The following is a 13138-nucleotide window of genomic DNA, read 5'->3' on the forward strand; positions in this document are numbered from 1 at the left end:
TTCATATCCGTAAGACGCTCTCCAATTTGACAAAGGTTGGTAAGTGAGATATGGAGTATTATTGGAAAACTTAATGATATTATCGATTTTGAGATGAAATAAGTGAAATCATCAATTGAAGTTGTGATTGACAGGAAATGTGTAATGAACGATTTAGTTAAATGCATCATTATAGTATGTTCGGTAAGATTTAAGTTTAAAGCCAATGAACTTACTAAGCTACATACTATGTTTTATATGGCATCGAATCACACTATCCAACTTGCCAGTTGTAACACCCCCAACCTGTATCCGTCGCCGGAACCAGGTTACAGACCATTACCGGACATATCGGATAACTTATAACTAATTCACAAATAAATAACATACATAGCATACTTTAATCAATACATCACCTAGATACATGCCACATTATCAAAAGAAAGGTACATCACTAAAATTTCTCTGAGGTCGGGATTGCTCGGATCTTTGGATCGACAACGGTTTTCTACTAACCTATGCATGCAGACAATGAGTATGGGTATACTCAGTGGTATTACCATAATTCAAATTAATAATATTAATCGATAAATTATATACATTTAATTTATGTCTACAATTATTCATTAATTTTCTCATACTTTAAATCAACTTGATAATTAATAACAATAAACAATATTTCAAATCTTGTATTTAATTGTATTCATACCTTATTTCACTATCTCAATTCCATTAGATTTTCACATCTCATTCCAATAATTCATTTCAATTCATATACAATTCATTCAATTTATCACTATATTCAATATCAATTGTATTGCAATTTGTACTCATTACTATCATATAACAAAATTTACTTTTAACCAAATCATGAACTTTGGGTTCATATCTTCAAATCTCATATCTCGATTTCAAATTCACATATCAATTCACAATTTCACTTTCTCATTTCTTTCCATAGCCCAATCAATCACACCTATTCAAATTTTCTCATTTCAATTATTTACCACTATTAATAAGACTCAAACCTTGGCGAATACACGGGTCCAACCAAACACACCAGAATGGCACCCAGTGCCTCATCGGATAGTTCAAAGTAATAGTTGACACCAAGTATCTCATCGGCCAAGCCGAAGTAAGTTGGTACCCAATACCTCATTGAATCTATCCGAAGTAACAGTATGACACCCAGTGTCTCATCGACTCAAGGTCGAAGTATCCCTGAACATTTCCAATCCTATGGCATGCCAACTATATCCGACTCAGCCCGACTAGTTATTAGGGTATTCAAATCATTTTTCTATTTCAAATTCACTTTCTACTTTCTAATCAATATACAATTCAATACCAATACATATTTCAGATATTCACATATAATCATACTTCGATTCAATTCAAACCACTTTTCAATCAATACACAATTCACATATTCACACATAATCATAATTTAATTCACTTTTATTCAATTCATATTTTTAATTCATTTTCCAATCAAATTCAAATCACTAATTATTTTTCAATCAATATACATTTCAAATTCTCACCTATTTTCTTCATTCAACTCAATTTGATTCAATCCAAATCACTATTATCATTTCAATTGCTTACCTAATTTTACTTACCATGCATTTTAATTAAAATATAACAATTAATAATAAATAGATTTGAATTATAGTAATACAAACCGTAATTCTTGTGTCTACGCCTCGTCCACTTTTTCTTTTCCTTTCTTCGTGGATGCCTCGGGTGCGATATTAGCTACGAAAAATTAAGATAATTTTCGTAATCATTAATACAATATTAATTTTTCATCTAATACTTGAATTTCTATTTTATTTTCATCTCAATTTTGATTTAATCCCTAACTAAATTCATTTATTTTTCCATCTCAATTCATACCTCATTTCTACTCAATTTTCAACTAAACTTAAACTTAGCTATCTAATTTTTATCATAAATCCCTAATTTTGAGATTCTTTCAATTTAGTCCTATTAATTCAAAACCTATAATTTATTTTACAAATCAACCTTTTACTAACTTCTAACTTGAAATTCAATCAATTTAATCCCTAATTCTTCAATTTATTCAACATAAACAACATCTAAAAATTTACTAACTTCCCAAAATTTCAACTTAAATCAAGTAGTGTTTTGTTCTAGAATTCCAAAAATATCAAAATTACAAGAAAATGAGCTAAATTGACTTACCAATTTAAGCTTGAAGCTCAAAAACCCTATTTTTCCTTTTTCTTTTCTTTCTTTCTTTTCCTTCTTTCCTCTCTCTTGTTTCGTTTGCCTATTCTGTTCTATTTCTCTTTTCTATTCTTTTATTTCTATTATATTTTATATTAAAATAATAATAACATAAAAATAATATAATAGTTTTACTTAAATAATAAGTAAATACATAATAATCACAAATATATGTATTTTTTTATACACTTGGATTTATTTCTACCACATACTTGTCATAATTTTGGTTTATTTTACATAATAATATAATATAATATAATATAATATAATATATTTTACAATTAAATAATATATTAATATATTTAAAACATAAAAATCTAAGATTTTATCATACTTATGCCGCCTCATTTATGGGACTTGGCATATTTACCTATTTAGTCTTTTTAACTTATCTTTAATCTATTATTCAACTTTCACATTTATTTTAATTTAGTCCTTTTCACAATAACTCCTAATTAAGTCAAATTTACCTAATTAATTACACAACTAACTTCGTAAATATTTATAATAATTATTTACGAGTCCGATTTATCGAACGAAGTCTTAGGAATACATTTTTTAATTTTGTCCTTTTAATCAATTAACCATCTAAACGTTAAAATTTCTTAACGAAACTTTAATACTACCCTAATGACACTCCGTAAATATTTATAAAAATATTTACGGCTCAGTTTATAATATCGAGGTCTCGATACCTCGTTTTCAACCCAATTTACCTAATAATTTCTTTTAAATCACAAAATTCACTAATTCAAAAATATTTCTAAAATCACCTTAACTTATAATTATTAATTAATAAATTTTTCTAACTTTTTCATCGAATTTAATGATCTCAAATCACTGTTCTGACACTACTGAAAATTGGGCTGTTATACCAGTAGATTTTGCTAAACATACTATGTTTTATATGGCATGTATAGGAATTTAAATGGTTCGTAAATATTAAAATTACGTTTTGGCAATGTTTCATATTAACTTATATATGTATGGTTTGTCATGTTTGGTATAAGTGTTGATATGGGTAATGAATGAATTTGTATAGCATGTTAATATAGTAGTTGCATGTGTGAATTAATTTATGTTCTAATTTAGATTGTTAGAGTATATGTAATAATATGACCATAATAATGATAGGATTGGTTGTTTTGAAGATCTTGTTATGGCCTATATGTATGAAATTTGAGATGTGTAGGCTGGAGTCAAGAATGAGTGAGAAAAGAGGCCATAAAATGGCTTATTTTCGTCCACACGGGCAAAGACACGGGCATGTCTCAGCCGTGTGTCACACACGGCCTGGCACATGGGCATGTGGTCTGACGGTGTGTCCCTTGCACCTTGAAATTTCAAAACAGAATACTCAGGTTTTTACACACGGCCTAGCACACGGGCATGTGGCTTGGCCATGTAACCCCTTCACCCTTCACACGGCCTATCACACGGGCATGTGGATGGTCGTGTGACAAGTCAACGAGTTACACGGGTAAGGACACAGGCTGGAACACGGCCGTGTGCCTCACATCGAATGCCCACACGGCCTAAGACACGGGCATGTCACCTAGTCGTGTGAGGCACACGACCGACCACACGGGCGTGTGTCCCTTGCTAGGGGTGAGCAAAACTCGATTCGACTCGAAAAAATCAAAAAAAATTTGAATTTCGAGTTAAACGAATCGAGTTATTCGAGTTAATCAAGTTATGAATCAACTCAAATTATTTTTCGAATTTCGAGTTCGAATCAAGTTGAGTTTTCAAATTCGAATAATTCGAATATCAAACCATAATATTTTACATTTTTACCCCAAACTCCCAAACCTTTTTACTTTTCTTTCAAAACTTTTACTCCTTCCCACTTTCCCCCCAAAACTTTTACTCCCCTCCCCTCCCAACCCCCAATCTACCCAAAATCCATTTCCCACCAAAATTTTACTCTCCTATTTACTTTTTCTCAAAATTTTACTCCCCAAAACCCTCAAAACCTTTTATTTTCCCCCAAAATTTTTACTCCCTCTCACTTTTTCCCTAAAACTTTTATTCTCTTCCCATCCCACCTCCCATCTATCCCAAACCCTCCCCCTTCCAATTTTTTTAATACTTTCCTCCAAAATTTTACTCCCCTATTTACTTTCCTCAAACTTTTATTCCCCAAAACTTTTTATTTTTCCTCTAAACTTTTACTTCTCACCCTTTACTCTCAAATAAAAATCAAAATTATCCCAAAAAATCACTAAACATAAATAGTAATAATTTTATTTATATCTACTATTTATATTATTAAATTAAATTTCACATTTTATATTATTTATATTATTGAATTGTTTAGTCATATTGAATATTTATATTAAAATTGAATTATTAATTATGTCATAAAATATTCGTGTTAAAATTTTTATATTGGTATCAATTTCACATTTTATTTTTAAAATAACTTTTATTAAAAATTATATTTTTACATTTAATATATTTTTAATTCCAAAATACATAGTGACAAGAATATGAAGATAATTGAAACAACTAAGTAAGCAAAGAAGCTAACCAATATATAAAAAATTAATAAATAAATTATGAGGTGATGAAAGTTAATAAAAAATTTGATTAAGGTGGACAAATTTTATTATGATGGGTGACAATGGTTACAAGGACCCAAAATTATTTTTTAAAATTTAACTCGAACAAATATATTCGATTTGATTCGATTCGAATTCCATCTCACTCGACTCGATTCGAGAAAACTTCAAATAAAGTTAGGATGATAAAATGAGATTCGAAAACTCGATTAACTCGAAAAATTTTTATTCGATTCAATTCGATCAAATGCTCACCCCTATCCCTTGCTCCTAAGAAAAATTTTTAAGATTTTGAGAAAAATTCATTGAGTATCCAGTTTAGTCCCGATTCACTTTTAAGGTGTATATTGGGCCTCGAGGGCCTATATAAGGGTCAATATAAGTGTTTTATGATTGACTTCTGATGTGTATATTAAATATTGTGAAACATTAGTATTTAATTCGTAAAGTTTAATAATACTCTGTAACCCTGTTCCAGCGATAGATAAGGGTTAAGGGTGTTACAATGTTGGTTAATTTAACTTGTTAAATTGATGGACTTCATAAATAATCATGTGAGAGAATACAAAATAAAATATACATAGAAGTATTAATGCATGCACCTACTATACATATTTTAATTTTATTGATTTAATTTCCACTTTCCTTTCGTTCATATAATTCTCACTTTCTTTATTTGATAGAAATTCACAATATTAATGTCATTATAGGTTTTGTGACGATTCAATTTCCACTAGTGTCTGAAAAGATGGTTTTAGGACCTCATCGAATCTGTAAATATTTAATAAATATATTTACGGAGTTATAATATTGTTGAACTGGAAATTTGTGAAGCCAATTAGCTGAAATTGCAAGTAATTAAGGTCTAGGGACTAAATTATAAAGTCCAGTCACTATAAATTTTTTAATTAGTAAATGACTAGGGGACTTAAATTGCAGCTAACCAAAGGTTTAAAACAACAATTATACCATGTTAAATCATATGTTAGTGGACAACATGATTAATTAACTATTAATTTAAGTTAATTAAGAATTTTTAGTAAAAACATGATTAATTAACATTTTAATTATGGTATATCTATGTATATTTGGTGGAAAGAAAGAGAATTGCATCTTCTCCACCAAATCTAAAGAAAATAAGAAGAAGAAAACGCCATAGCCAAGGGTTTTTAAGCTTTGGCTTTAATTCCAAGTAAGTCCCTAGCCCTTTTTTCTTTATTTTTATGGAAATTGAATCGTGGGAGCTTAATCTAGTTAACTCATGTACTAATTTACAAAAATGTTGAAGTTTTAGAAAGTTTTCATGGCAGGGAATTGAATAGTTTTGGTGTTAGATTGTTAGAAATTAAGCTTAGTATAAGAAAATGACTAAATTGTAAACCTTAATTGTAAGTTTCATACATTAGGGACAAATTTGAATACAATGAAAAACTATCATGAATTATTTGTAGGGTTAGAAAATAGAGGGTCCCTAATGAGTTTTTGTGAAATAAGATTTTAATCCAAGGCTTTAAATTGAAAGTTATGCTAGTTTCGGTTTTAAGGACTAAATTGAATAATTTATAAAATTTGAGAAATTTGGTATTTGATTATGTTTTGGATGGAAATTGATAATTTTATATGTTTTGTGATTATTAGTAGCTATACAACAACACCGAATCGTCGAGAGGGAGAAGAAAAGCGAAAATTATTAACGAGTGACATATAAAACCTCATTCTGTACTTTTATAATTCGAAATAGAGATATTTTATTTTTGTATGCATGTTTATTGATTATTGAGTTGTTGGAATGATTCTATGGTGTGACTATATGAAATGTTTTGATTGAATTGCTTTGATTGAGTTTTAAATACCGAAACAAGGACTAAATTGAATAGAATAAGAAGTAATATGTTTAAGCTGATAAGATTGGTATGAAATTGAATTGAAATTTTCCATTTAAATGATAAATTGATGATGAATGGTGGATAATGTAATGTGAATTGAATATTAAAGCCTTATTAACTAGTCAGGCTGAGTCGGATTTAGTTGGCATGTCATAGGATTGGATTGAGTATGAGATCATGCGCTTATGCGCGTGGATGCACTTTGCGTGCCAGATATGCGTTTTGTACGCCAAGATGCACTTCGGTGCCAATTTGGTGTGTTGGTTGGATGCTCCGAGTATTCGTCTGAGTCCAAGTCAAGTTAATAGGGGTTATAAAAAGTAAGCATGATGAATGATACCGAAATGAATTTATTTGATGTTATAGAATGAAATATGTTCATATGTGATTTGTGGTAAGAATGCATAGAACTTATTATGCAACTCAGATGAAAACAAGCCTTGGGAGGGTCGAAACAAATACGTACTAGTCGATAGATTCCAGGAAAGGATAGATTGGTAAGTAAAATGATTTTATTGTGAAAGTTGATTGTATTGATGCTAATATTATGCAAGTCTATATGTTGAATACTTGGTTGGGATTGGGTACTAAATGGCTATTTGAAAGGTAATTAACAAATGATTAGAATTGGTTTAATAGGATGAATGGTTGAGTAGGTTGATTTCCCATTTGGTATGTACATGATCTCATGTGAAGATGAATATGTAATGTTTAGTATTATTAGTCATATATGGATAGATTACAAGTTGTATGCATAATGGTATATTGAAAATATTATGCTTTACTATTTTGAATTATGAAAGTACCATTAAGCCTATTGCTCAGCGTATGGTTTGTTTTCTCTGTGCACAAGTTCAGGTGATTCTCGAAGCCCCGACACTTGAAAACAACATCCAAACCTCTATTTTCGACTCAAATAAGTTTGTATAACTTATCTCGTTATGATCAAATGGCATGTGCTTAGGTTTTATTAGTTCAAATCTTCTAATGGTCATTTTGAAAGTTAGTATTGTAAATAGTTGGAAAATATACTTAAAAATGGGTGTTGATGCTTTAGTATATGGTTGTTAACGGGTTGGATTATGGCAAATGATCAATTGTAGCTTTAAAGTTAACAGGTTGGATTATGGTAAATGATCGATTGTAGCTTTAAAGACATCCATGTATTTGAAATATGCTTGTGAGACAATGTATGCAACAAAACTTTGAATGGAATAGGGTCACGTCGCGACGTGGGTCCTTCAATGTCGTGACGAAAGTTAGACAGAGAGTCACGTTGTGACAATTGACTCTCAATATCGGGACAAGTCAGGATAGTATGTGGTGTTACAATGAAAAATCCTCAACGTTGCGACATCAACCCAAGATTTTAAAATTATTACAATTTGATTCTATTTCAACGTTGAGTTAGTAAAAGATCTTTCATAAGCTCGTATAAGGCCTGAAAATGATTATGTACCATTTTATATATTTGTTTTAGTACATTTGAATGTTTAAACAATTTGTAAATAAATGTAATTTGATCGTAGTTATTTCGGCAAAGAATGAGACACTTTGTAACTTGGACTCAACGATTGGGTCGAGTAATAAGCTATTACAGGTTTACAACAACATGCTGTTATAACAACCACTCATCTATAACAGACAAAATCTTGATAGACAAATGAACGGTTACAAATAGGGTTGTTGACTATATATGCAAGTATTTAATTTAATTAACTACATTTTGAACCGAAAAAAAAAATACCTTTCAAAAGTATTTTTCTTAAATCAAGCTTTTCAAAACAATATGGCTAAAATGTACCATATATCTCCATACTCTTCAAAAATGTAAAATTTAATCCCTATATTTTAATTTTTAAGAATTTGATCTTTACTTGATTTCAAAATTCGGTTCAATTGTTAACTATTAATTTTTTTTGGCTAGATTGGATGGTGTGACATTTTGAAATAATAAAAAATTCTCTGAAATTTTGAAATAAAAAAATTCTCACTTCATAGTAATGTAACTAAACAAATAATGTAATGAACTTGAATTTAATAAAATAACTTTAATGTTTTAATTTTGAAATCGAAAAATAAAGTGACTAAAATATTAGAAATAAATGTACAAAGACTAAATTCTAAATTTATGAAGAGTATAAAGATTTATAACATATTTTAATAAAATAATTTTTTAACTGCAACAATATTGCGAAACTAAGAGCCCCTTTGGATGGGCATTTATCTCCAGTGTAGTACGTTTAACTTTTCTTTTGTCTCACGTTACAGCATCTAATCTTACCACCACTGTTATTTTTATACTAACAGTAGATAAACGAATACTCATCCAAAAAAAGCTTAACCCTGATTTGAACTAATTTTTGCTTACCCTAAATGATATAAATAAATACAACACTTCCAACAATGTAATAAAAAGGAACTTAAATTTAGAGCTTAATCATGAATTATTTTTACTATTCTTTTAAATTATAGTTTAGTACAAAGTATATGCCAATGTTAATTGAGGAAAATGTGTGCTTAAAGCAACAACTTTTTTTGTTGATATTTTAAAGCACTAAAGATTTCTTTAAATGTATTTTTTTGTTATTTTCTACTTTACCTTGGATGCTAAGACAACCCTAGCCCTAGGGCTATTAGCCTATGCCCTAATACCGCCATTTCTTTCTCAGTCATACATTTTTTTACGACCGGTTTATATTATCATTAAAACATGAGTTAAAACCAGAAATTTGGTGTCAGGGAGATGAAGATAAAATTTTATAATTTCAGGGGTCAATGGTAAAAGAATTATTCGAAAAGGAGCCTAAACTGAATATATTATAATTGAAAAGTACTAAAATTACTATTATACCATTTAGCTACCACTACCTACCTTCTATCTACACCCTGCGATCCAACTTACTTTCTAATTTTATGATTTATTATTTTGTTGTTTTACATATACCATGTGATATAACATTATACAATAAACATTAAAATGAATAAATTCTTGCTGAATTTAAATAATACTTAAAATGAATTCAAATAATCATTTATTATGAATAAACTCGAAAAATTTAAAAATCCTTCAAATTGAACCAAACTTGAACAAATATAAATCGTGACTAAATCTGCATAAACCTTATTTATACTTATATAAAAATTTAAAAACCACAATATTGAAAAATACAACCACAAATTCCAACATAATTATTTTGGATGAAGTATATAATCAAACATAAAAAATACCTTAATCATACCAAAAAATTATTTTATATTAAAATTTTGACTCGTGGTTTAAATATTTTTCATTTGTATAAAATTGCTCATCACCTATACCTTCTTCCCTAAAAAGTTGCTCAAAACTGTCTTTATATGAGCCTATCTGGTTTACGAACTTAAATTTATTTTGACAACTTGTATGATGTAAATGATGTTTAAAGCTTTCAAGGGTCTTCTTATCTGAAAAGGTCTTCTTCATGGGACAGAGGCAAACCTTTTAGCACATCTCGTAACGCGAAATAATGGCTATCGCACCGATGATCCGATATTAAGTTGCTTGAGAGTATTATCTTCTGGAAATGCTCGCCTGGATGTCTCCTCCAAAGACTGAAATATTCTTGGCCCCTGTTATCATTGCTTCCGGTGTGATCATCAATGTTCCTCTTTAAATAGTAGACTGTCCCCGGAACAAATAACTCCTCCGGCACTGTATAGGCACCTTCTTCTTTTTGAAGTGCAGTGACTTTCTTAGGAACAGACGTTGGTTCCGTTTTTATGGCTACGTCTGTGTTCATGTAGAGCATTGGTTAGAATAGGTGTAAATGAATGGCTGCAGGTTAGCTGCATTAGTGTTAATGCCTAGACACTGAGAACTTCTCTAAAAACTAATTCTGGTTTGTTTTTCCGCATGCCTTATCCAAGATGACTAAACAGATGAACAAAGAAGGAAGGTTTCCAAGTAATTAGATATTGAGTTTACTTGGGTGCTACGACAACCAGATTATAGGTGCAACACTTACCCGAAGATCCGTTTGCACTCTTGAAATGTGCATAATCAGCAAGTTTCCTAGCTACGTCTTGTACGGATGACACGACCAGTTTAGCATTTGTAACTAAATCTACTATACTTTTCCAGTCTGCCTTCTCCACCACACTCATCCTGTTAAGACAGAGGAATGCAATTAAATTCTCATTCCCAATAAATCAAAATCTGCAGATACCATCATCCAATAAACAATAGTCAATAATATAGAAGATAGTAATAAAAGTCGAAACATATAAAGAAAGATCAGTTCCTTGATGTAGGTTATTGTACCATCAATTTCAAGTCGATACATAAATGCAAACACTTATCTCGTGAAAATTTTTCCTTTGACGTCAATACTAACTCGGGTTTGTAACATCTCGGATACTCGAAAAGCTTTTGTCCTTCGAGTACCTTATTCACATGCTTCGTTTGTTTCAAATCTTGTGAAGGAAACTTCAGAAGGAAAATTTAAAAGTTAATTTTAGTAGGCATTTGCATGCTTACCAGTCTGTTTCAAGAATTTCATTCCTCAGCCGTGCTAGAGATGCCGCGCTTAGTCTAGGCACGATGTCATCCTTTATGCAGAAGAAAATAAAGAGCAACCAGAAAAAAAAAGTTAAGAGATTTACAACAAGGAAAAGTACTGGACTGGGAAACCTGGTTTAATACAAGGAAATGTTCCAATACCTAGAAGCTTGCTCAACATTCAATTAGATGAGTCGGGTTTACCTGCATTACAATGGTTGTAACAAAATCGGAGCAAGTTTCAGCAAGTTCTTTGGAAACACAAGGAGGAGTCGCGTATCCAACAGCAGACACAACATCAGGGCTAAACCCCAGCTCCTTTTTTGACCTTTTACGAAGCATTATTGCCAGTAAAGAAGCTGTCGCAGCTCCGAGAGAATGCCCCACTAACCTTAACCTAAATCCCTGTAAATGAATTAGGCTAACTACAACAACAAAAATAGAACTTTAGGTTTAAAATTAGGATAATACAATAAGGTCGAAACATACGAAGTAAATTAATCACCTCATATTTCTCCAAGCACTGCCTTATCGTTCCTATTTCATGGTGAAGAAACCATCGAGCAGCTTCAGCTGTGCCAAAGTGAGTTGAATAGCCTTCAAATGTAACCTCTCCATCACTTGACGTAACAATATCAGTAATAAGGTCATACACGGTATGAGTTCCACGGATTCCGAATATTACAAGTTTCTTTCGAGGATCAATTCCTATATAATATCCAGGCCTCATCACACTAGAATTCTTTACGAATTTCAAAACATTGCTTTCTCTAAGCATGCTAGTCCTTGCAAGGATGGCAGCATTATCCTTATAACATCCTTTGGCTAATTCAATGTGGTATATCAGATCCTGAACCTACATCACAAAAAAAAAAAAAAAAGAGAAAAGAAAAAGATCCTTAGCCATATCAACTGAAACGAAACTAAAAATACTTTTACAATTTAGTGCAAGGGATTCGGCAATTACGATCGAAACTGACTTGATCTTCACACCCTTAACATCCTCAAATGGATTCAAGGACGCCTGTCGAAGGTAAATAAGATATAGGCCTATAGTAAGATCACTTAAGCTCCAACCTTCAATGACAGTCTTACTCTTTTGAATGCTAGATATGATTTCCGAGACCGATCGAGCAGCGTATTGAGGCTTATCATCCCTTACTTCATTTCCTATACATACAAATTAGATTAAAGAACTAGTGCCATTAACTAATTGCTAATAAAAATGCAATGAAACTGCATCTGCAGTAACCAATTTAGCTTAACATGAATTGACATAAAACAGACCTATTGGCAGAGCCCACCTACACAATTGCAGAGCTGGTTCAAGAGCCTTTGTGAGCCAAGCAAGCTCTAGTTTCCACTTGGTATCACCAACATAATCTTCATCACCAGAACTATACTTGAAAAACCTGGAACTGGTCTCAATTTCAGCCATATCTTTTGCCTCTTTTTCTTTAATTACTTCTTTTAATCCTTCTGGTTTTGACCATTGTGATTGAAACCTATTAAGTACACCATTCATAAATCTACCATAAAGTTTCTTCTGCCTTGTAATCAAAATGTTGCTATTATCTGCACACAAAAACCAATAAACCCAAAATCAAAATAAGAAAGCTGAGATTTTTACTAATTCTTTGGATTTTCGTTAAAAAATCCAGATTGAAAATGACAAAAGTATGAAAAGTTTAAAAGCTTTAAATGATTTGATAGAGGTGGATTGAAAGAAGAGGTGAAGCAAAGTACTTACAAAGATGGCGTATGAAGCTTTTGCAAGATTGATTAGCCATTGTCAAAAAAAGATACAGATAGAGAGGGAAATTTGATGTTGGTGTAGAAATAAGATGTAAACGGTGGTTCTGGACGAGCTTCAGAGGCGGCGCTTGGTCATGCTCCGAGGCGGCGGACACGTATTTCTG

The 13138-nt window shown here is 31.1% G+C and overlaps 1 protein-coding gene across 1 annotated transcript; it reads right to left on the reverse strand.

Moving 5' to 3' along the window:
- Positions 1-9768: 9768 nt before the first annotated feature.
- On the reverse strand, positions 9769-13138 carry LOC105792300 (uncharacterized). The gene is made up of 8 exons (XM_012620811.2): positions 12970-13138; positions 12507-12794; positions 12187-12389; positions 11725-12075; positions 11424-11624; positions 11199-11269; positions 10687-10826; positions 9769-10451 (listed from the first exon to the last, which is right to left on the reverse strand). The coding sequence occupies exons 1-8, from the start codon at positions 13007-13009 to the stop codon at positions 10123-10125; spliced, it is 1623 nt and encodes a 540-aa protein (XP_012476265.1). The 5' UTR covers positions 13010-13138; the 3' UTR covers positions 9769-10122.

The sequence above is a fragment of the Gossypium raimondii genome, chromosome 8 (assembly GCF_025698545.1).
Source record: "Gossypium raimondii isolate GPD5lz chromosome 8, ASM2569854v1, whole genome shotgun sequence".
NCBI lineage: Eukaryota > Viridiplantae > Streptophyta > Magnoliopsida > Malvales > Malvaceae > Gossypium > Gossypium raimondii.